Source organism: Ammodytes marinus (assembly GCF_949987685.1).
Source record: "Ammodytes marinus genome assembly, chromosome: 8".
In the NCBI taxonomy this organism is placed as follows: Eukaryota; Metazoa; Chordata; class Actinopteri; order Uranoscopiformes; family Ammodytidae; genus Ammodytes; species Ammodytes marinus.
Window position 1 is genome coordinate 17,400,309 of NC_137212.1, and position 25,677 is coordinate 17,425,985.

At 40.9% G+C, this 25,677-nt stretch overlaps 2 protein-coding genes across 2 annotated transcripts; one reads left to right on the top strand and one right to left on the bottom strand.

Moving 5' to 3' along the window:
• Positions 1-822: 822 nt before the first annotated feature.
• cope (COPI coat complex subunit epsilon) lies at positions 823-6,810 on the bottom strand. The gene is made up of 10 exons (XM_080032318.1): positions 6,695-6,810; positions 6,458-6,520; positions 6,228-6,328; positions 5,441-5,593; positions 4,969-5,022; positions 4,688-4,769; positions 4,108-4,263; positions 2,432-2,500; positions 1,579-1,653; positions 823-1,165 (listed from the first exon to the last, which is right to left on the bottom strand). The coding sequence occupies exons 1-10, from the start codon at positions 6,794-6,796 to the stop codon at positions 1,112-1,114; spliced, it is 909 nt and encodes a 302-aa protein (XP_079888444.1). The 5' UTR covers positions 6,797-6,810; the 3' UTR covers positions 823-1,111.
• A 1,761-nt stretch (positions 6,811-8,571) lies between these two features.
• tnfaip8l1 (tumor necrosis factor, alpha-induced protein 8-like 1) lies at positions 8,572-23,748 on the top strand. Its single transcript, XM_080032709.1, has 3 exons — positions 8,572-8,847; positions 19,501-19,780; positions 21,358-23,748. Exons 2-3 carry the CDS (start codon positions 19,509-19,511, stop codon positions 21,644-21,646), a joined length of 561 nt encoding a protein of 186 aa, XP_079888835.1. The 5' UTR covers positions 8,572-8,847; positions 19,501-19,508; the 3' UTR covers positions 21,647-23,748.
• The last annotated feature ends 1,929 nt before the right edge of the window (positions 23,749-25,677 follow it).

Below are 25,677 nucleotides of genomic sequence, written 5' to 3' on the forward strand. Positions count from 1 at the left end.
AATGGGGTTTAGACAATTAATGCGAGCCATAAGCGCCAGTCTGGTTGAGGTTTCTTCTGACCATCTTTCCGCTATTCACACTGGCTCATCAGCAGAAGCGAAGTTAGCCGCCTAGCTAAGTGAAATCACACGCACACAATAGTGAGTGGTCCAGCATTGGCCGCGCACCCGAGCTAGCAAGCCTAACCGAATAAATTATCCCAAAGCGCGATGTAGCACACATACACAGGCGAATTTAACTTCGGGTCTGACGTTTTTCTGTCGCCTTTCCAGCGACAAGCCAGCACGAGACAATTGTGCTGCTATGTGTGGAAAAAACGTAGGTACGTTTTCATCTCTGTCCGTTATTCGTATTATATAATGTCTCCGCGTCGCCTCGAGAGTATGAACGGCAGGCTCATGACAAGCCGGTGAATCTCGCACGAGGACAAGTTATTCCAGCGACGAGAAAAAGGATAAACCAGAAGAAGATTATCCTGTGAGGAGGCTGCCGCCGCTTCTTCTTCTCCTCCTCTACTGCTGCCGCTGTGGACTGGCCAATGTGTTCAAAGCTGCGTTTTGACAGCTCGCGCTCTGCTTTCATTGGGAATCAACTGGTACGTTAAAAACGGGACCGCGTACGTTTATGCGAAAAGGAGGAGAGAGAAAAAAGCAGAGGGGTGTGACGTAATTAAGGCCGCTATCTTCTATCTGAACCCTGTGTCTGAACCGCTGAGGGTTAATAAGGATGACTTAAAGAGACAGTGCAAACAAAGTCCATGCATGTACAGACAGCCCCCTTTTTGCCCTCTCTTCACAAAACCACACTTCAAAACACAACACATGTATTAAACATTTATTATCATTTCAAAGGAATGCTTACATTAAACTGACATGTTTGATATACAAAGGAGAAATGCAAATCTATAAAGAATAGCTACTAGGGCATGTTTCAACTGCACCCAAGGGGAATTATGACTTCTGCTCTGGTTTAAGTAATACAGCCAAAGCTTCAAATAAACACATTTTTTCTCACAAGTAAAAGTATCCAAACAAATATGGTATGCAAGTTTGAGCGAGAAAGAGGCTGTTGACTCTTCATGGTGTTATACTAATGAACATTGATGAGGTCTTATGCTGTGGCAGTGGGCGCATACTGCATCACCAGTCGGTCAAACTCATTCTCCTGCGGGCAAACAAAGAAACGGTTAAACACCAGGAAAAAACATTAGAACATGGGAAGAGCTGGGCAAGGCATGCTTTGTTTGCTAACTGTATAACCCAGTTTTAGCATGTTTATGTACATGTGCACTCCTGCCTAATTACAACACAATGTGTGACAGAGGCTAAAGATTCAGGGTATATCTCATTGACCACAAAGGCTAAAGATTCAGGGTTTATCTGACTTCACTCCAAGGACACCTGCTCCCTGACCATCAAAACAACCAATCCAGGAATTTCAATACTGACAGTGTAAAGGTTATGTAGGTTTGTAAACAACTGTGATGGGAACTTAAATAGCCCTGGCCAAATGTGGGGGGGGGGGGCATCCGAGAATGTAAAGCACTGAATAACAAATACAGACGCAAATCAGGTTACCTTGGCTAAATAGTCTTTGAGGAATGGGTGGGTTCTGTGCGCATCCTTCAGCTGAGAAAGGTAGCGATTGGTTACCTTTAGGGAAGAGTAAGACAATACAAGTACAATACAGTAAATGACGATCAAAAACACATTTTAAAAGACAACACTCTTTTCAAGGCCTGAATACACACATTTCCGCAAAAATGACAACAGTTTTGTTTACTTCATATTCATTGTTGAGAGAAAACATCTCCATTCACAGAGCACAGAAGCAGCTAATTAAGAGAATTAACATCAACACGGAGCACACAAACTGACAAACTAACATTCATTAGCTTTGTTTAAGAATAAAAAAGTATATTTAAAATAACTCCATTCTTACAGAAAACTGAGCCTGTTTGTAAAAATGGCCTACATGATTCCAGTTGTCCTTGAGCTAATCAGTGGTTATCACAGTTGGAATCTCCTTAATGATGGCTTTGAGTCAATGGTCAGTGTTTTTTCTATTGCATTACTATCAAGTTCATCAAAGGTAAGATAGATAGTTGAGTCTTTATCTTTTGAACTCTGAGTTACAGTGTAGATAACTCACACACAGCACTAAACTGATTTTAAATGCTTAGATGACAGTTTTTATGAGTGAAGACAAACACAATCAAGAAATTGCTCGGTTGAATGCTTTTGCCAGGCTTAATCAAAGCAAACACACATACAATTGCTGAGAAGCGTATCTTGCAGTCTACGAGTGTTATCGGAGAAAGATTTTTTTCTGCTGCTCTTCGACTGAGGAAGGGTTTGTCTGTATGAAACTGTTAAAGCGATGGCTGTTAAAGTGGTGTCTTAGTTAACAGCTTTAGGTCCAAAGTCTCACCTCGGGAGCTTTGGACAAGTGCTGAGTTAGCACTATGAGGTTGATCAACGTCTCAGGGTGACTGCTGTCCTGAAGGGGGAAGAGAAAGACAGAATTGGGCAAAATGTGAGACTCATTCTCACAAAGCAACAGCAATGGAAACACAGAACTGGAGACAGGGAAGGATAAAAGTATATTCTATTCAGCATGTTTCATTATATTATTGACCGAATGGTATGGTTTGGATTTCCTATATCACAACAACAGCAGACAACAAGGTGGTGCAGATAGCTGTTGTGCAGTATGTTAGTCAAAAGTCAATATCTATTCATCTTGAACGGAATTATCAGTGTCACTTCAAACGTTTATATTTCAACGTGCATGTGTGAAACACTGTAGATTCAGTTCCTCTTTTCATTTAAAATAATCCTTTTATCACAATAAAAAACACTTGTCTGCTTCTGCGAGGCAGAACATGAGCACTTGCATTCAAGTTATTTCCATTGTGCTCTTGTTACATTCTGTTTGTAACAGTTTGTAACAGAATGTAAAAGAAACAGTAAAAGAAAGCATTAATGGATAACCATCACATTGTAAAAATGTAACCAGTAAACTTATGGTTGGGCCATCCATTCAAGTCGTCAACGAATGCATGAAGCAGCAATACTATGCTTGGTTTGCGGCGTGTTTCCCAAAAGTGTCTGGTACAAACAGTCAAGATAACAACTTTAAAGACAAAAACTGATCTGAGATTCAAAGCAGAGATCACATCTCCTCATAATGCATTTTGACAGAGCTACAATATTCACAAAGACCACATATTTAATATTTATTTTGTATAAAAAATTAGAATGGACAATCACAAATCAACAAAACAGCACTACTGCAACATTAAATCTTGTGTTGTGTCTTCTTGTGGATAAACAGAGCACACTGGTCAAATCCTCTTTATCCTTGTTATGGATGAAGTATAATACCTGGACTACAAAAGAGTATGTGGTGCCATCTGCTGTTACAATGTTAGATAGATAATATACATATCACATGTTGAGGAGAGTATCCACAGAACAAGAAACATTAGACGTCGTGTCTGAGACTTAGAGGTGTAAATGCCATGTCTCATAACTAATGCTAATTTGCATCCATAAAAGACGTTTGTGGCTTTTTTGTCAATATATGTTGTTTGACCACCAAATAAATGTCAGTGAAACCAGTGGAGCACAAATGCCTCGAATGACACAGGCTTTTTGAACAACATTTAAATAAAATCATATTAATGAACTACGACACTGACTGGCTGACCACAGTGCTAGTCCTGAAGGCTGATAAACCAAATTTAAAATACTACTTAATTAAAGATATCAGGCCTTACACAAATTGTATCCAAATATAAAAAAACGCATAGAATTATTTTCAAATTGGGGTAGAGTTCAGATTATATCAACTATATTTTTAATCTGAGACTAGACATTTCTTGTTTTCCATATAAATAACTTTACATGCGTCTTGTAATGAGGTTACCGCACCACTCAAATGGATTCACTGAGGATTAAATGAAGAAGAATGAGAATCTAATACCATCCTGAGAAACAGGACACTGCCAGCTTTAACTGAATAAATTGTGCATGTATGTGCATATAAATGTGTCAGGCGAGTTTGTTATTGTGTGATGAAGAGACAAACTATTGTAATCTTACTTTGTCAAGTGCCTCCTGTAACACTCCCTCAGCCTCCTCCCACTTGTTCTGAGCCATGTAACAGGCTGCCTGCCCGTTTAAGAGCAGCAGTGTGGATGAGTACTTGTCTGACATTTCCTGGAAAATGTAGTAGGCATCCTGCAGCTTCTCTCCACCCTGGAACAACAAGCAGAATGAAATTAAATGTAGTCAAGAAGAAATCTAATTTGGGTAACCGTTTGTTTATTTATTAATGGTGTCCGTGGTACCAACTGCCCTGCAACAGATGAAAGAACTACAGTATAGTGTGCAATATGAGGAATTTAGATGGGCACAGTCCTTAGAACTGCCATAGTTTGGATGGATTAGCTTTATACTGCACTAGGAATTGCACCAGCTGGCAAATGATTGCAAACCTGACTGCAGATCCAGCCAATCACAATTCAACTTGGAGGCTGATAATGGAATTATTAGGAATTATACTTTGTGTACATGCAGACACGTGGTATTTACTCCATTGTGTAGTAATGATTAACAATAAAACATATGTTAATGAATCATCAATCTATGTACCACTGTAGCCCAATGCTGGTCTCCTTACCACGGCAATATTAACCCAGGCTGTGGCCAGCTGGGTTAGCGTAGCATCCTCATCTTGCTCCTGCATCTTCTTCAGCTCTTTCCTGTCAAAGATAACAAAATGTCTTTGTTTTATATACAGTAGGTACACACACTAGTTTACAATGAAGAATATGTTGTCGATTGGCATTAGTCAACACATTCAGAAGAGCACCTGTTTTTTTCCCATGTTCCTTCAAGTAACACAGCTGACATAATATTTCATTGCAATCGTTCAACAGCTGTTTATCCGTTTCGCCTCACCTTGCCAGGTCAACCCGATCCAGACTCAACAACACCTGAATGGTCATGGCCATGCTGAAAACAAACACAAATTAATGGGTCAGATCAGGCTATCATCTTCAAAATGAAAGCAACTTAAAAAAAAAACAGTGAGTCATGTGGAGCAGATGTGACAGCCCAAAGCTTTAGCTTACAAAACAAGGTGTGGAACAATCCTCTACTTTGTGTAAATGTTATACTTCTCTAACAATAAACATGACTTAACATGGTCATTATTAAACTGTGCACCAGAAGCATCTATTAAACAGGTCGTATATATATTTCAAATATACATTAAGTCAAAAGTGTTCAATGTCGATTAATATTTTATTGTGATTACTATTTCCATGTGGTGAATTATATTTGACTGATATATTTGCTTAAAATCAGTTTGGACCATGGACAAAATGTTGCGGAGGCCATTTTTAAAAGTAAAATCATGATCCCGTTTTACCACTCCAGGCTCTCCCCTTGGTGCAGAGTCCTGAGAGCAGCATCAGTGTTCATCTCATGGTGGTAGATGGATGCAGCCATGAGGAGGAAGGTGGTGTTGGAAGCGTCCACACTCTTCGCCATATTCTTGTCTAGATCAGCAACAATAGCATCCCTGCGTGAAAAAAAAACAAGACATAGCAGTGCTGATGATGTTCAGACAATGAGGACTTGGGCAAATTCTTAAATCGTTGAATTAAAATCAGGTGAAAGACATGGGTTTTACATCAGCACCGAGCATCTGCCGGCTCATTTCAAACGATTCAGCAGCAGTCGGTGGGGGATAATGGATAATGTGCTTTGGACTTGATATTTACTAGATTGGATTGTGTAAACCTTTTTTAACAATGTATGTTTTAGTTGCAATGTTATCAATTGGGGGAATACTATGAGGCTCGATAGGAGAATGGCCTAATCTTTTTACTTGTTTTCTTGTTGTTGGTCTGAGAGGAGCGTTAACTGTACTTGCTGTTTTGAATTTGTCCTGAAATGGTTTGCATCAAATTAATAACAAGAATTTCAGCTTGACAAATATATGTTGCATGAGTACCGATTTTAAAAGATACCAGTTTTGTACATAGTTTTATACTGTATAAAACAGCCTGACAGCATCACTGGCGTCTTATCCAATTTGAATCAATGAAATAATAATCCATTACCAAAATAATATAAAGCTACAGCCCTAACCATATCATTTGTATCGCCATGCACCTTACATGTTGACCTAAACGATCAATGCAAGCTCTTACCTTTTGCTTTCATTAGACCGATACTCAGCAAACATCTTGACAGCCTGAAGCTCAGCTGGAGAGCTGGACTTAATGTCATCCAGGACTACAGCATACTTTCTCTGCAATAGCACAAAACACAACAGGTCAGGGTGAGAGAGATTTTAATTACAATAATAATTCAAACACAATGATATTAGACAAGTAAATGGGACAGTGATGACACTGACAGCAGCTATCAACTACATTACCTGGGCAATGTATGCTCTGTATAGGAACATGTCCCTCTCAATCTCCTTCTCTGGTGTTGACGGCTTCAAAGAAACAAACATGGGCAGAGGTTCAACCTTTTATAGTATTTTAGTAATTTTCGCTTAGGCTACATGTTTAGCTTTGTTGCTCGAAAACGTCGTTAGCTACTGTTAGACAGAGATGAAGCCTAAATAGTATGATTTAAAACATTCAGTTGACAACAATTAAATACTTACCTTCACCTTCTGAGCCTCGTTGATACATTGTTGATAACTGCCAATATAATAGGCATTTTTGACATCGAAGAGTTCATCAATATCGCCCTGCTGCGCCGCCATGTTGACTAAAGTACTTCCTGACACGTAGCAGAGCTACGTCATGTGTCTTTTTTTTCAACAAAGCATTGTGGGAGATTGAGTTCAACAACAAAGACATAGGTGTACGTTGCGTAAATGCAGTAAGAGATCGTTTAGGTAGCGTATCTTTTATAAACTCAGTATTGTTTTCATTTTCACTTAGGTAGGCTACACGTAGGCCTACAACAGGAAGGCTATTTATTTAGGCGTGGGCTAGTGCTTGGAGTTTGAATTATGAGTCAATCAATCAAGAATCAACCAACCAATCAGTTTATCTATCTATCTATCTATCTATCTATCTATCTATCTATCTATCTATCTATCTATCTATCTATCTATCTATCTATCTATCTATCTATCTATCTATCTATCTATCTATCTATCTATCTATCTATCTATCTGTGGATTTTAACGATAGCCTAGGCCTACTTGATACATCCTATCATGTAACACATCATAGGCTATAGTCCCATCTGTTTCACCTTGTTTGTAGGCCTATTTGGAAATAGCCTACTAGAAGATAGTTGTAAGTTGTAAAAGGTTGATTTTGACTCCCTTCTATTTTTTGCACCTTAAGTGCACACACTGTGCAGTTCCACAAACTATAGGCCTAATCAGAGCACACCACTAGAGGGCGCGCCAGATCAATGTCAGCACTGCAGGTGTAGTGTTTTATTTTGACTGGCAGCCACACAACTCAAGTTCTTAAATAAAGATAGGCATGGTTGATGGGTTCGTTACACAATTGCTTTGATAACACTGAGGTGTCATTCTGGCAGTGGATGGGGCCGGGCTTCACATGGCTTAAAGGCCTACTTCACCGGTTTGAATATGAAGGTGTATTGAATTCTGAGATCCTATGTAGTATAAATGTGCAAAAAAAATTGAAATCGGTTCATCCTAGCCTGAGAAAAGGCAGAAAGAGTGTTTTTTTAACCCTATATTTCTCTTTTTCGTGACATCACAGAAAGAGAAATATAGGGTTAAAAAAACTTACTTTGTAAATATTAGCCTACTGTGATGTCACAGTAAAAGACATCACAGTAATATTTACAAAGTTTACGATCCAAATCATCAGGCCTATCTCAGCTTTAAAAATAACAATGTTATGGCTATTTTGACCTCGGGAATTCCTGTGTCCTCACTACACAGAGGAAAAACTTCCTGTAGGCTAGGCTATCCTAAAAACATCCGCTGACAAAATCTCTCTCTCTCTCTCTCTGTGTTGTCATAATGTCTAGCCTTATAATAACCCAAATGGTCTGAAATGATTATGTAAATTGTGGGAAATTGTGATGCAACTACTAGGCTACACACGCACACATAAAGTAGGCTATAGCTGACCTATTTCATGTAGGCATTTTTTTTAAACAGTAGCCTACATCTATCATTTTGTCCATGACAGAAAAACTGCTCCACACAGTTCCTGTCCATTGTTCCCATTACCACCGTTTCCTCTGGGAAATTTCCAGCCTTGGGACTGGGGGAAACTGGACATGGATAATTACTGGAAACCCTTATGGGGGTAGGGAATGTAGGCTATGTGCTGGCTGTAAATGGTCCTTTTCTTTGGGACTGATTGGGTTGCTCCACTCCCACTTGTTGCGCCTTCATTGGCCTAAGCCAACATCAATCTGTTCATTTCCAGGGTCCCCCTCAAGTTTTAAACTTTTTTTTTTTTTTTTTTTTACGACGACGAGGAGGAGGAGGGGACAACCAACTCTTGTAACTGATCGCATAGCAGCCGGGAGAAGAAAACGCTCTCAATAATTCACACATCTGTGCGTGGATACACAGTTAGGCCTAGCCTACACAAAAACAAAAAAGGGAGCTGCGAAAGGAGGTGGAGGACGGGATGTTCTCTCTCTGACACTCGCTCAAAAAACTACGGAGATCCAACAAAACAAGCGAGCAAACAAGAGAATGCTGTGAAGTGACTTCTCGCTGCGCTGCCAGGATGAAGACCTGAGAGACTTTTTTGTGCAGATTTTAAGTTGTCATCTTGTCGGCGGACTACACGAGCTGCGAGAAAGGTGAGTCTGCGCGAGAGCCTAACGGTCGAGCGGTTTTAAACGAAAACACCTCAACAAACAAATCAAACGGTCAAATCAACACCCTCAAAGTTAGTAGGCTACCCCGATAAAGTGTTCACTATTAAGTCACCTTAGAGCAGCTTTCCCACGTTTCACAGACAAAGATTAAATGAATATGACTAATTTGTGTTTGGTGGGCTAGGTCACTTATCTTTCGCTGATAGGCGTTTTGTATTTAGCCTACTACAAAGTTAGCGGAAGTAGGCTATTGCGTCCTTTTCAAATTGATCTGCTAGGACGTGATTCAAATATAACACTTGGGACTATAACAACTAGCAATCATCTGGAAACTAACCTCTTATAATAGGTCCATGAAACTTAACAAATGGCTTTAACTGTGCAATGTAAACAGGGCTATTTAAACCATAATGGGGGATTATCATAGACAGTAATGAAAGTGTCAGATGAGTTATTGACATGTTTGACAATTTTGTTTGGCGAAATTCTATTCAGCAGATACCATGCGCATTACTATAAAATTTGGAGTGTGTCCCCATGGCTCATAAATTCAATGAGATTTATTTTTTTATCAAAGAAGCCATCATGTGGATAAGGATGAAAATAAATAATAACCTACGGATTATTAGATGAAACCCTTGGAAAAAGTAGAATAGTAGGCAGCCTATCATTTGAAACCAATTTTTACAATAGGCTATGCCTATCACTTGTTTCCATTTTAAGACCTTTTTGGGCATTGGTTGTTATTTTGAAATGCATGTTAAACTGCTATTTAATATGCTGAATTTGGGTGATATAGGCCACTTATATTAGGCTATAGCTCAATCACTCTCTATTCCTTGCTCTGCAGAAATAGGCTAATGTAGAGCACACTACATAGAATTGGTGTATTTGACCAGAACCTTGTGTTTTACATTTATAAAAAAAAGTCTCCATGATTTAGGCTACTATCTCACAAGAAAGGAAGGAATTGTTTAATTACAAGGGTGGGAATCACATCAAGAAAACACCTTATCCCTTGAATGTAACCCACCAAAGCAAGACTGAAAAGGGTGAAGACATCTGCAAACACTCGTATGTTTTGTTACTCCTTGCTTCGTTTACATTGTAAAGCTTGTCTCCAGAACAAGGCTTGGGTGTGGATGAATGGCTTCACTGTGCAGCCGGGGCTCTGGCAGGTAGCAGCACACATCGACATTGGCAGCCCGGACACACGTCAAAGGAATCATGGCCTTGGATTGGGGCTTGGAGTTGCCTTTCACCTTGCATTAGCTGTATCGGGAGTAAAGTGATTTGCCATTTTTGGGCCTACTTTGTTTGAATTCGCAGGGGCGTCCCCTTTGCGTCTTTGTTGGTAGCAACAGCTGACAATGGATGAGCTAAGGCAGGGCCAAGGTCCCTACCACAGTACATGGGCTCTTGGAAAGTGTGATGGGTATTTTTATTTATTATATTTTTTGCAATATTAATCTGCTGTTTGGACAAACCAATCAACTGTTGCCACCTTAAGCTTTAGGGAATCATAATGACAATTATTGACTATTCTCTGACATTATGTCATGTACAAGATGAATTGGTTAATCAACATGATAATCAATAATAACTAATATTTAGTTGCAGCCCTAAACTAGTTGGTGTCCATTGCCTTAAGCAGCATGAGACTATACAAATGAATTACAGTACCATAGAAGTACAATTAAAGTCCATTTGTTTAAGATTTCATCCTTGAATGGTTTTAATGAGTATTTTCTTTTCATTATTAATCGTAGATCTGTGCCTTACAATGGCTTTATTATTGCTTCAGCACAATGTGATTATAAAAGACAAGAAATATTAATTGCCCAGCAGGACTAAGCTGATGCTGCGGAGCCTCATCTATGCATATTTCAGTGTAACTGTATCTGGGCACGTCTCCTCCTCTTGAGTGTCTTCCAGAGTGGGACAACACAGTCACCTTGCCAGACATTCCCCATGCAGTGTAATTAAGGGCAGAGCATAAAATTGCAGCAATAATGTTAGAGACACTGTTGTTCCTGCTGAGGAAAAATCCATGGCAACTAGCTGACACGACAAGAGAGGTGTTTGACCTGCTCTTTACTAGGCCTGCAAAGTTCAGCCAGGCACTGCAGGCAGGTGGCCTCCAGTTTCCCTGGAAACCCAAAACACTTGGAGCACGTGGCCTCGTATATAAGAGCAAGGCTGCCTGACCTGTGAATATCATGGCATTGTTTGAAATGGAGAGAGACTTACGGACGGTGATACCTGTCAATACTTGTTTGAGATCCCACTTAAGTCATGTCTTTTCGTAACGGCCCTCCTCTGTTTACTAATCCTCATCCAGTTTCAACCAAGCACACTATGCCCACATGTCCGTTGAAATATCGAGTCAATAAATTTTGCTCTCTGGGCTTAAAGTGAAGAAAATGAGTCATAATGTCCCCTGCTCTTATGGAGGCCTTAATGAAAATGTCACAGGCTCCAATCAATCATAGCTCCAGCCCCAGTTTGCACTTGGTTACGTCTTGCAACGTTCTCAGTGGAGTTAAGATGCTGCTAATTATATGGTAAATATTCTGTAATTAAAACTTGTGAAATGCCAGTCAAATTGAGGTCATGTGAGGGTGGGTTGGTCTTTTTATTCTTTATTCATTTTTCTGTTATTCCATACCATTTTAGCTGTAAAACAGATCCCCACCACATCTGATTTTAATGCTGAAACAAATGTGAGTGTCTTGTTGGGCCAGCCTTGGGGCAGCGTAGCAGCGTCTGTATTCCCAGCCTGATTAGACATGCGTATAGCGCTGACGGATGTTTCTAAATGAACACCATCAGCTCACAACTATACGCGCTGCTAGTCCCCTCTTTATCTATGTCCTAGATCTCTGCCTCAACCTGTTGCCCCGTAGCAGACTCCTCTTAGCCCCGGGTCTATTTTAGTCCAGAATCGGCATGCTGAATTATTTATCCCCCGATCCATTATGTGTTAATTATTAATTGTTCAGCAGGCTCTGGCAGATCTGAGAAAACTTTTTTTTTTTTTATAAATGGTAGGACGGGGCATGGAGTCTGAGCTACAAAGCACTGATTGCCTCCTTTTTCTCAGCAGATCTGCAAACGTCTTTACAGATGTGTGGGAAGATGAGAAAATGACAGCGCATAAGGCATAATCATCACACAAAGATCTGCTTCATCCAAAGCCTGCATGTAGTCTGTTGCATATGTGTGTCATCTGTTTTTGAGGCAATTGTGTCTCTGCCAGTGAACTACATGAGTGCGTCCAAAAGAACATCCATTACGCAGCGGCAGTAGTGTACCCTTGCCATGTTCAACACACACAATGTTCCCCAGCACCGTCTCTCTTATTAGAAGTCAGCACCTCTTCTGTTATGCAACATCTCGAAAGGGAAGAGCGATACAAATACTACAAAAGTTGATGAAAGATGAAATTGCGGTATTCACTTGTCCTGAAATCCTTCTGCTGATTCCCGAAACAGTGGAGTGGTTCCAGTAGTGCAGCTCGTTTGAGTGGTGACTACTTCTCTGAACACAAAGCACGGATGTACCTTACATAACCAGGATTGTCTATTGTTTTCTCATAGTGGAGATGGATTAAGTCATAAAACTGGGGGAGAATATGGGGAGGAAGAAGTGGTCTGGTTCAAGATTTTCTGATAAGAATTCATTCTAATGACATCCATAATGCTTTGGGCCATTATCCATAACCTTTTTGTCCCCCTTCCTTCCTTCCTTCCTTCCTTCCTTCCTTCCTTCCTTCCTTCTTTTTTTTCAATTTTCTCAGGGGTCCACAATTTTCTTGCAATTTTGTTTGGCAGGCAGCTGTGCACTGTTAGGAGGCTTTTAATCAAACTGGCATTGGAGGTTTTGCTCCGGCCCTTAGACTTCCCCCCCTCATATTCACATGTTGGCTGTTTTTTTGTACATCCTTTAGTCATGCGACTTCTACCAACAGGCAGCACGGCAAATACAATGTGATGTGCAGTGTGTACACAATCAAGATCAACAGCCCTGTAATAGATACTACCTTTATGACGCTTATCACGTTTAGTTTTTGTTGGTACTGTGTCAGGGAGGTATTGATTCAACTCTGTGTTATTGCTTGATGGTATTGTAATAGAAAATGGTTTATATGTTTCTGCCAATCCCCACAAGTGGGATATATATAACAATGCAATCCAGATACTATCCAATACTATTCTCAAAAAGGCAGTTTTTTAACTGGATTTCTAACATTTCATCCATCATTGTGTTTTTTTAATATTTATCGTTTGGCACAGGGATATTGTGATGGATTTCTGACATTTCATAGACCAGCTGATTTAAGTGATTCAGAAAAATGGTGAACACATTAAAAAAATTATTAGATGTTGTTTTTTCCTCTACTCTATTTCTTCAGTTTCTAAAATATTCTGGTATTATTATTTTGCATTTATTAAACAGCAGCAAGGGAGCTAGGAGGAGTAGAGGAGGGCGTCGGGGCATATGGTAAAGGTCATCTGCCAGACTCAAACTGGGGACATATCAGTCACATTGTTTGTTTCTAGGACCTGTTTCACCTATGCTGTAAGCTTTTAAAACTCAAGAAAGAATCCCTTATGTATTCCATACAGCTGGGAAATATTTAATAAGCGTCTGAATGTTGACACATTGTGTTTAGTACACAGCGGAAAAAAGGCTACTGTCTACTAATGGCTACTAAAGGCTACTAATGGACATATATTATGTTGAGGTAGATTATGGGGTTGTTTGTGTTATGCTGCACATGAGTCGGTGTGATTTAATGTCTGTTCAGAAAAGTTGGGAGAGCAGTAAATCTTCACAAAACGCAGAGCTGTCGTCCGTAATTGCTTGCTTTCCGATTGCAGGGAAGATTTCCTCCGCTGATGGAGTCGTCTCTGTCAGGGTCACAGTGCCCCGATCCATGTGGCTACTGATCCCTGAACAATGTTAAAGTTCTGACATTTTCTGGTGCCATCAACGAATCACTTGAAAGACAAAGTGTCACGGAAAGTTCCACAATCTCTGCCAAAATCCTTTTTAGCCATTTGAGATGGCCAAGATGGCTCAATAGAAACACAGTCCTTATGCTGGTTGTTATCAGTAGTCTCCAGCAAGCTGTCGAGATTGGCAACACGTATTAAGGTGGTGATATTTTAGGTGCGGTGTTCTAGTTTTTCTCTTGTGGCATAATGGCATGGGTCTGAGTGGGCGGAGGCTACAGCTGTATCCAATTTCTGGCTCTTTCTCACCTGTCACAACTCATCCTTAGTTTGATTGACAAGTGATCACAGTCGATGCAGAGGGTGCATCCCTGATCCCACTGGAAACCGACTGTCACGCTACCATCATGTTGGAATTATCTCTGAATATGAGCAGCAAATAGGCAAAAGAAAATATCTATATATAAGCATGTGCCCTCTCTATGCTAGTATCCTGTAGCTACGTCCTGTAATCTTTCGTGAATTGGTAAGTAAGTCAGCTTCTCAGTTAGGTTTAGGATTCACAGCCTTTCTCTTTTTAATATCATTGTAATTTGCATATCTTTGGGTATGGGGCTGTTGGAGCAAATTGACATGTCTCATGGGCTCTGTGGAATTGTGCAATTTTTTTCTTACACAATTTTAGCATCTTAATTTAAAGGCTAAGCCAGTGTTCCTCAACCTTATTTCAGTTTATGATCACTGAAAAGGGAGCAATGTCTTCTCAAGAGACCTCTTATAATCGTTTGTAGTTTCAGTAGGAACAGGAGTTGTGAGCAGCTCATGCAAAGTCCTCATTCTCTTTCTGGTTGTTTAATTTAAAGGATCCAGTATTTCGCAAGAAAGCAGACTAAGAAAGAGGGTCTTTGATGCTGTAGTTAGCTGCATTGCTTTAAGCTATACGGTCAGCGTGCTAACATGCTCACAATGCCAACAGCCTGAGCTAAAGCAGGTGTAATGTTTCCATCTTAGTTAAGTCTGATAACATACTAACATTTCCCAATAAGCACAAACCAAAAGCTGAGGATGATGGGAATGCCTCACAACACTAGAGGACTTTTTTTTAAATTATACATTCAACTCCTCTATGCAAAAGTAAGCTATGCAGTGCTTCAACGTTGTAGAAAGAGGAGGATATAGAAGTCATCTTTCGCAGACATTATTCTCTGCATCGGTCTGTAAGGTCTCCACAGTGGCCAAACACTAAATAAAAATGACAGCCGGTAACAGCTGTCATCCCACATATTCCCCATTCCCCCCGAGTGAATTGGGGAAAAAGCTTTTGACTGAAAGTGCCCCCAGTGCAGACATAAGCCTTTACCTGACCCAAAACTCAAAAAGGTCCAACCAAATCAAATCCAGATAATGAAGGGAGTATACAACTTTATCCGACCCGGCTTCAATAATCCTCCCAAGGACAAGAGAGGACAGTTGGTATATTACTTTGTCATCACAGATTCTGTCAGGCTGTCACGCAAGAGTAGTCAGTCCGTCTGCACCTGCATAGGGGCGTGAGAGTCCCGAGGTACATTACCCAGGCGCTCTCACTGTCAAGAGTCATCCATTCAATGCCGTGAAGGGTCCAGTTACATTTCCATGAGTCATGTTGGCTCAGCTTCTGCCTACATATCTTTTTGTGAGGGAATGCACGCAGGCTTGTATTAATTGTGTTGATGACTTTGTAGCTCTTCTTAAACTGCTGTAATCACACAGAGGGGCTGTTGTTGCTTTTGCAATCCGTCTTTTTTTTCAGCTGATCAGTAACCTGTATGTTTACATGTGTGCTAGATGTTTTGTCTGTGGGATTGCTACTTGCAGTGATGGCAACACTCAGCTGATGTTTATTTTTTTCTAGCTGTCAAGTTCTGCCTAAAATCTGTGTGCCTCCTATAAATACTACAGAGATGCTGTGTCAGGGTTGGCCAGCCTGTCCCTGGGCACCTGACTTCACAGGCCATTTAGATTTGGCACTAACCACTTTGATGCAGTAAAGTCACACAAAAACAAGATTCTTTGATCGAAAACCTCTTGATCTCTCCAGTCACCGGTCCCTGAGGGCCCCATGAAGCCTTTTGTTTCCTTGCCTTGGGGGAATGGGAGTTAGGAGGGGAGTGCAGTGAGGATCTCCCTCTATCCTTAAAGTAAAGACTGCCGGTGGGTCTGTTATGTCACTCTGCGACTTGGTGTGAAACCTCCAGACAGACAATCCTATATCCTCAGTGCCACCACGTTAAAGTGTTTGTATCACAGACAAACACTCCTTTTGTCTCATTCTTAGCCCCCCTCCCTGCCTCTAGAGCTCTTCTTCTGTTACTCATCATCAGGCTACACGCTTGAGACAGCTATGATGGCTCCAGTCCCTGACCAGAGTGGAATTTAATGAGCACTATGAAATCGCCCTTCCAATCTTCCAAAGAGTTTGCTCTCCTTAATGTGCCCATTATCCATTCACACTTCTCTAAACTCTTTTATACATCCGTCAGTGAGGGTTTCTCAGAGAGGAAAAGAGAGTGGCAAATTAAGACTTATTCTTAAGTGTTGCGATTGTCCTCTTGAGGCCTAGCACTGTGATTACAGGGTGACAGACAGCGGGACTAAACTGATTGTTTTCAGTTGCCGCTCAGATAGAAATCAAGATTTCAAAGTTCTATTTCCTCTTTTTGTGTTTCCAGTATCTTTCTCCTTGTTATCCGTTTCACACGCATTGCATCAGAGCAGGACTGTTTGTAACAAGTGCAGCTTGGCGAGGTCTAGAGTTTTACTCATGGAGAAACAGTCGATGCGGGGATCAGCCAGTGGTCCTTGATCAGCACAGTTAGAGGCCCGATTTAAAGGTGGAGTCAGTGATGCTGTAGAATGCTTGTTATCAAAATCCCTTGTTGTCAAAATAAGTGAATATCTCTCACTATACGCTACCTGTCTGTACCGTGTGTGTGCTGGGGGAAAAATCGATTGTAAACTGATAAGCATTCTTCAGAATGGCTGACTCCATCTTTTAAAGCACCTATAAGATAAAAGAGTGCTGTGAACCAGATTTGGAACGAGACAATATAAAAATAAGCTCTCATTTACATCTACATTCTCCAAATGTTTCTGGATTGATATAATAATAAACCACTGCGCTTTTTTTCTCTGTGTGTCTCTCGCTCTTTCTCCCCATCCCTTCGCCTCTTCCCTCTCCTTGTGTGCCTCCTCCCTGGGAAGCATCTTGCTGACACTCTCTCCGAGGAGTCTTATTGATATTCTTGGGGAAGCATTGCAGAGGGAAGGGGAGGAAGAGAGAGAGCGAGGAATGAAAGTCACACACTGTAGCAGCAGACGCACTGCCTTCTAGTACCAACAACAGTAAAAATCACAAGTCACCCCAGCAGGGATGTGTCACCATTCATTGTGCCTGCTGCACTAATAGACCCGCTCATGCTTTGCATTTTTATTGTTCTCCAGCACGTGGAAGGGAAGATTGCTAGCCATGGAGATTTTCAGTTAAGCTTGGCTTGAGGGATACTCATGATGACTTATGATACTCGTGTTGGGGGGATATTGTATCAAGATTAAACCCCTGTCGCGATTCGAATGGGACACTTTGCTGCACTGCATAATTGTTTTGTTTAAACTGTGACACTCCCCTATTAGGTCACATTTTTCATGTTTGTGACTGGGAGCCAAATCAATGAAATAAGATCTGAAGGTTGAGCCTATTTTGTATTCCCCCCCCCCCCTTTTTGAGGTAAAGAAGAGTTTAGTTATTTGCATGAATATTTTAGCATGAGTCCTTAGATACAGTTCCTTTTTTGTCTTTAGTGGATTGGGTTGTTGGTATGTCTGTGTTCATGCTCTGATCCCTGACCTTGCAGTATAATTTTACATATTAAAGCTGGGGTGGGTAACTTTTTCACTGTAATATTTGGCAAAAATGTCATATTAGCCATTCAGCTACATGTAGGTGAAGTAGTCTGAGAATATCTACTCATCACTTTGCTCTCCCCTGCCTCTGTGTGCCGGCCCCAAAAATTGCCACCGCTCATGTACACTTTGACCACTCAGAGCGAGACTCCGATTCTCCATTCTTATTGGCTGTTAGGACTGTCCATTCACACATAGAGCGTGTCAGGGAGGGACCAGAGAGAACACAAGTAGAGCGGTTGAGGTATTTGGATTCAAATCTCTATCCCAACTGCTATTTTCTCCCAGATCATATACCCCAGCTTTAAGTTGTGAATAAACCACATCCAAACTCTTTATTGTAGGAGATTGTTTTTATCTTTTAGACAATATTGAGAATACATTTCTGCCTTAAAATTTGATTGAAACAGTTGGTCAATTAGTCTTTTGACAGAAATTATGAAACAATTTGGATGATTAGTTATTTGTCTAACTCGGTTATCTTGAGCTTGAAGAATTTTCGTTTGTTCCTTTGTTGTCTCGTCAAATAATTATCTTTTGGGTTTTAAAATGTTTACAGAACAAAGTGAGCAATTTGAGAAATTGTCACAGGCATCTTCTGATGATATTTCATTAATTAATATTTATGGCAGTTGCAGCTCTATTTCAAAAGCCATATAATTAAGTATTCTGTAGGTTGTTTGAATCAGAATTAAGATAAAAAATGCACAATTTTTTTCTTCATAAGAAAATAGTTTAAGAATACATTCTTGGGAGTGGTAGGCAAAATATATCAAAGTTGAATTTCAAGTGCAGTTTCTCGTCTCCTGTTCTCAATCCCCCACGGGCTGGCATGGCATTGAAGGGCAGTTTTATGAAACATCTCTCCAATGCCTGTTAACTCTCAGCTCATCCACGGAGACCTCTGAAGGTCGGCAAATGAGTGTGCAGGAAAATAGTTTAATTTTATTATTTTTTTGATATATCAAATGTACAAATCTGAAGAAGTGACACACAGGAGGTGTGAGCTGCTGAGATGATGGGGCGTGCTTTGGACCGACCTCATTTGATAGAGAGATTTGTGAGTAGAGGGGAGGGTTGTTTGAAAGCCAGCGGCCCCCCATGAACCCCGGCTATTCATGCACGTCCATCGTGGGCGCAGCCTTCTCACTGAGTCACCCTGCTTTGGCACACAAACACACGCTCAGCAACGGCATCATACATAAATCAAGGCTCACGCGTGCTCTGAATGAGTCGGCAGTGTTTGTCTACCGCTCGCTTTCACACACACATGCACACCTTGTTTTACCCGTATGAATTCAACACACGAGACGGCCAGATTATATTGTCTGGTGGTCGTGCCGTTACTGACTTCTCCTCCTGCAGGCGCAATGCCACATCTCCTCTAACTAAACTACCTTATAGGATCCGAGCCAGCGGGTTGCTGGGACTAATTTGACAGCTGCCACGGCTCATTATCTGATAGAGTGGACAGTTCTTGGCCCTGCAGTTTAAACACTATTGGTGTAGATGTTATTTGCAATAATCTCACACATTGCAAGCTGTCACTGTGTTATGTTTTGCCCTTCTTGCTTTCCGGAGAGGAGAGTCTGAGCTGCTATCAAAGAAAAAGTTCCTCTCCATTCATTTCTAGATTTATATCACCTGTATAAAAAAAAACAACTAGGGAACAAAAATCTTTTCCACTCTCATTCAAGTTTTCTTCACTCTTTTTTTATTCTTTGTCTTGACCCAGACTTGACCATGGACTCATTCAGCACCAAGAGCTTAGCCCTGCAGGCGCAGAAGAAGCTGATGAGCAAGATGGCCACAAAGAGCGTGGCCAGCCTCTTCATCGACGACACCAGCAGCGAACTGCTGGACGAGCTGTACCGTGTCACCAAGGAGTACACCCACAACCGCAAAGAGTCCCAGAAGATCATCAAGAACTTGATCAAGATGGTGGTGAAGCTGGGCGTGCTCTACAGGAACAACCAGTTCAACGGAGAGGAGCTGATCTTGGTGGAGAACTTCAGGTACACTTAGGTTTGAGGAAATTCGCTTCATTTTGTTTCTTTCCAAGAGTAAGATGAGAAGATCCACAGGCTACCACTCATTGCTTTCACTAACTTAGAAACTGACAGAGAAAAAGCTATCCTGTCTTTGTCCAAAGAGCACCAACACCAAAGCTTATGCGTTTGTTAAATCTATACACAATTAAAACAACAATTTGTCTTTTTAGAGAAAGTTACAAACTTCTTCACAGATTAAGAATTCAAAAATCTGGATGTCTTTGTGCCTGGCTGTTCACCTAGAAATTGTTTTAATACATAACTTCCTGTGAAACCTCAAATTGTACGCCATGTTTTTTGTTTGTTTTTATAAATATGAGCAGCTAAGTGCAGAAACACTCACTTCTGTAGTAATAGTCACCAAATGGAAAATATAGAAAACACTGAAGTGTCAACAAAATGGCTGCACAGTCACATGTAGCTCAAATCCTAGCGCTAATACCAACCGTGGCTCAGTTGGTAGAGCGGGTTGGCCAATGATCCAAGGGTTGGCGGTTCGATCCCCACCCGTGTCATGGTTGTTGTGTCCTTGGGCAAGACACTTCACCCACCTTGCCTGGTGTGAATGTGTATGACTGCTGTATGTTTGAGGTGGTGGTCGGAGGGGCCGTTGGTGCGGAATGGCAGCCACGCTTCCGTCAGTCTGCCCCAGGGCAGCTGTGGCTACTATCGTAGTTTACCACCACCGGTATGACTGTGTGTGAATGAATGGAACCTGGAACCCTGTAAGCGCTTTGAGTCCTTAGGGAATAAAGCGCTATATAAATCCTATCCATTATTATTATTATTATTATTATTATTATTATTATTATTATTATTAATACGCCACTTCAAATGCATGTCACAATTTAAGCAAATGAAATAATGTGCTTAAGAAGTTAGCACTCACGGAAAGCATGTGTGAATGCACCATATTTGTTTCTAGGGTTAAGAAGTGTTGGTAGGCATATAATTTAACTTTTAGACAGGGTCAGCTAGCCTTTTCCCCCTGCTTCCAGTCTTCATGCTAAGCTAGGCTAGTAGCCTTCTGGCTCTTGCTTTATTTTTTATACACACACATGAGGGAGGATTAATATTAGAGTATTGTCATTAAATTCTCATGTCCCAGTAAATTTAAATAAAGAGCTTTTGTCACACTTCCTCATATTTAATGGAGTTATATTGTGTATCAGAAGCCGACAAACCTTGAGAAACAAAGCTTCAAGTGGGGGTAACTGCAGGTCAACTATATTTCTTCATGCTGATGTTAGCAAATTAACAAAATTAACTTTTAAATCAGTTTATGTATCTTCCAACTAAAATAAAAAAATCTCCGCTCGGAGGCATGTGAAATAGACATGAGTGCACATTATGGCGAATGGTGATTATATCAGCATGGAGATGCAGCGCTGTATTGGACAACACTGTGACCGATAACTGATAGGGTGAAACTTTTTCTGAAGAAAAATCACAAGACAGCAGTTTCTATTTTTACTTCCCTGTGCCGCTGCGGTCAGAAATAGAAAGTGACAGCCTCTCCCCTCTCTCTTCTCGTCTCCCAGGAAGAAGGTCCACACCCTGGCCATGACCGCGGTCAGTTTCCACCAGATCGAGTTCACCTTTGACCGACGTGTCATGAGCGCCATTTTAAACGATTGCCGTGAACTGCTGCATCAGGCCATCAAACGCCACCTGACGGCCAAGAGCCACTCACGAGTCAACCACGTTTTCAATCACTTCTCCGACTGTGACTTCCTGGCGGCTCTCTACGGGCCCTCAGAAGTTTACCGTGTCCACCTGCAGAGGATCTGTACCGGCATCAACAGGATGCTCGACGAGGACAACCTCTGACGTCTGCCCGAATCGGCATTAGGCGCCTTTTACCTCTAGTCACCTCCTTGTGTTCCATGATGCAGAAATTCTTTCTATTTTTTTTACAAGGTGACAATCATGACATTTTTTAGCTTGTTGCTTTGTGTTTGTGTGTGCCTTTCAGCCATTACTGTAACACTGAAACCCTCTTTGCTAGTTAGTCCAAAGTCTGTTTCTTCTCCTGTCTGACATTTTGTTATTCCACAGTAAACAAAAAACAGCAGATGTTTTTTCTTTTTTTTATGAATGTAAAGCTTCATGCTCTTATCAGTATATTCAGGGGTAGGAGCCTTGACAACTGTGCCTAGAAAAAAAAACTTATTTTTTTATCCTCATTCCAAGGGCACGATGATTGCTCTTTTACGTAATCAAACAGACATGAGTTTAGGCACAGGCCTTCAGTTATATCTCTGTTTGGTGCTTTTAATGCACAAAAAAAGATTTTTGGGAGCACCAGGATAGGAAAAAAGTTTGTTTCCATATTTTCCAAATACCCAAAAGACATAAAGAAGTGATATTTCTTTTTCTTCCTAAAAGTAGCTTTGCACTCAATCCTGAACAAGCGCTGTACTGTACTTTCCTGCAAGAATGAAACCATGTGAAGCAAGGCAGTGGAGTAAATCCTGCTTAGCCTGCGTTTTACAGCTCTTACCATCATGCACTGAAGTCCACTTTGTAGAGAAGCCAGGCTTTTGTTTAGAAGGCACTATAAACCTAGTTTTGCTTTTAATAGTCTGGTTTACAGCCACCACAACAAAGATGAAGTATTTGGGTCATAGGGGGACCATAAACATGAAGGAATTTGATTGTGCTGTGTATTGTTAATTTGTCTCTGCGCTGACTCGGATGTTTCGCTGGCTGTACGCTCATCTGCTCTGAAAAACTTGAACCATTTTTTTGGGGTCTCTTTAAATGTCACAATCGCATTAGAAGAACCACACCAGATGCAAAGGTTGCCCGGGCATTTTGTCAAAGGGGAATGAAACTGGAGTGCAGTCAAACTACTCATCATAAAAGATGTTGGAGCCCATTGTCAAAATTTAGCAAGGCCTTGCACTGAAACTGGGTTGGAATTCTGACAGATCTGAACTTAAAAGACTCCCTGGGAGCAGTCGGATAAAAAGGGATGGACCAGAAACTGCTGCTCGTCGGCGTTCATGAAAAGGACCAGGCCAGGGTACAGAGATGAGAGCAGAGACAAACACAGGACCTGATTGTACTCTCCCCCTCTGCAATTATAGCTCCCCACTCCGGGGTGGTATAATGGCTTAGAGCCTGCCCCTGTCGAGCAGCCTCTCCCATTTCACCACACAGCAGCCTCATGTAATGTGATGGAGATAACCATCTCTGTTTTTCCTTAATGGAGTGAAAGATGTTGTTGTGTTTCTTTCTTTATAAAGGAGCATATGAATAGTTACAAGTAACCCTCTCCAACCTCACATAAAAGCAGGCTTTCCCTTTATTTTTCTGTGTTTTTGTATCACTGAGCCTGTCTGGGAGATTGTTTTGTGCCGCGGTCTCATTTTGTATTCTGTGTGTGTGTGTGTGTGTCTGTGTGTTTGTGTTGCGTACCTGTGAGAGAATTGGAAATTGAGCCGTGTAATAAGCGCTGTGCCTTTCCAGATAGGATTGCTGAAACTTTAACTTCATCCGCAGCAGCTCTGCCAAAGACAAAAAGACTGATGTTTCTCTAAATGCAGTCTTTTTCCACAGGAACATTTTGGGAAAACAGTATGCACTTGATAATTATAACCCTGCTTACGTCAAGATTGAACAAAGGTGGCGGCTGTTGTGGGTTTATTTACCTTTTATTCATTCCTGGATGACTTCCCCCCCGAGTGTATTCTCTGTTCTCTCGGATCCATTTGACTTTTGGGAGGCTTTGGAATAAATCCTTTTTCCTAAATCCCCCCCAAAACAGTTGACTAATTGTTTTTGGATTGCCATTTTCCTCCCATCCCTCCACATCTCAGGGCTTGCTTAAATCTCCCTCAGATTTTAAATCCACAAAACACAAAGTAGAAATCCCCAGGAATCGCTGCAACAGCCCCACTTGTTTTACTTTTTTTTTATTAAGCATTCTTACCATGTTGCATTTTGTGAATTGTGAACTGTTTTTATTTTCATTTGTGTACATATGATTGTTTTTTTGTCCCTGTATTATCTAGACACAATAAATATAATACAATTTACTTTTTTTAAAGAATAAATGTATTGTCTTTTTTTACCTTCTTTCCATCAGTATGTTGGATTGTGGATTTTTCCGGTCGCATTGGGGGTAAACTATGTCTGACCTGGATTAAGTTGACTAAATCCCTTTTTCTTGCTGGCAGCGTCATTAGGAAGCTATAGAAGCAAACCAAACCCAGCTGACTGACAAAATAATTTATGTTACTGCTCATTGCATTCCACTTCCGGCGGGCACATGCCACAGTCAAAGGTAGAGCAAGAAATTGGTGAAATGGGAAGACCTCTGTTAGTGGGGAATTTAAACATTCAGCTAAACTGAAGTTTAATTTCAAGTGCAGCATGAGTTTAATCCATTATTGACTCTCAGATTTTGGAATGATAATTTGGCCCATGGCACAAGCAGAACCTCCCTGCAGAATACTTGAAAGGCTACTGCGGTACCAAGCGCCTGATTCTCCTGCAATGGTCATCATCGCAACGCGTTTTTTCATAGAGTTCATAGAGTCGTGTTCTGACTAAGCCGAGATGTGCATCCCTCTGTGCACTACTTCTTCAAATTCAAGGCAACTGTGATGTCAAATAAAGCAAAAACATCCCGATATGGACTTGAATGATTCATTACTGTCTGCTGACTTCTATTTAAGGACACTTGTGTGAGAGGTAAAAACAGAATAAAATTAAAATTGATAATTTTAGCTTATTTTTCTTCTGTCCCTCTCAATCACTTTCTGAAAATTCAAATTTGAAATCTGACTGTCACAGTGTTATTATCAGTGGATGTGACTGAGGGCTCTTAATATGTTTTGGTGGAGCTAGCTTCCACTGGGGAATAATTATCATTTTACCATAATGAAGTGCCTACAAGGGCGCTGTCCTGCATCCTAAAAAGGAGGGAACTGAAAAAATTAGCAGCCCCCATTATTCTTTCCTCTCGATTTCAAGCACAGAATACAAGTTGCGGTACAGACACCTAACCCAAACTGAACAAAGTTGAGCTGAGCTTTTGTGACATCGTACTTTTCTCTCTCAAATATGACAAAGGAAAGATTCTCATGCCTGGCTGTGTACACACACACGGCCCTGAAAGACAAACCGAGCCGGATTGTCATTGACCACACCTGCAAGGATACAGGCAGTTGATTTTGGCATTGCACTGCAAAGTCTAGCTGCCTGTCAATATGGGTACACAAACACCCAAATGTTTGAGCTCTGGGTGGTGTTACAAAACAAACCACAGGGCATTGTGTTCAAACAGCAGGCAACGCTCTCCACTCCTACAACATATATTTCTTGATTTTTCATTTGCCTACTGAGGGAAAAATTGCAGGGAATTATTCAGCAAGTTCAATGATGATGAGTTTTATTGTACTTTTTTACAATACATCTAACACAATAGACACATAGGCGACATTATGTATTTGTTGATTTATGCTACAGGTTTTTACTCTCTGCACTAGGTAATGAATGTGCGGTTTCCTACAGTATGTAACATTTCTGTCACGTTTTGACTCAGTCACCACATTGTTTGTTCTTGTTCTCCATTTCTATGGAAATCTACGTGTTGAAGTCGACATCCCGATTTAACAATTCCAGGTCCATACTTTCTAAGTCTTATTCAAGCGTTTGCAGGGCGTTGAAGGAGTGGCCCCTTTCACACAAGACCTTTGCTGACCTCCCATGCACTTCCAAGTTTTTTTGCTCAACACCAATCTCATGTGGGTTAGCTGGCAGAGCAGAGCAGAGAGGACGCTGCTTATTATGTATTACTTTGCTTTTGTAGTCCCTCCACATCGTTACTCATCCGGTATGCTTAAAGGTGC

Bases quoted from the DNA above. Each gene is read 5' to 3' on its own strand.
- cope (XM_080032318.1), bottom strand. From the start codon at position 6,796: ATGGCGGCGCAGCAGGGCGATATTGATGAACTCTTCGATGTCAAAAAT. The intron at 4,770-4,968 runs GTGAGGCGAAAC...TATCTTTGACAG, and splicing joins GATCGGGTTGACCTGGCAAG to GAAAGAGCTGAAGAAGATGC. The intron at 4,264-4,687 runs GTAAGGAGACCA...TTGTTGTTCCAG, and splicing joins CCTGGGTTAATATTGCCGTG to GGTGGAGAGAAGCTGCAGGA.
- tnfaip8l1 (XM_080032709.1), top strand. From the start codon at position 19,509: ATGGACTCATTCAGCACCAAGAGCTTAGCCCTGCAGGCGCAGAAGAAG. The intron at 19,781-21,357 runs GTACACTTAGGT...CTCGTCTCCCAG, and splicing joins ATCTTGGTGGAGAACTTCAG to GAAGAAGGTCCACACCCTGG.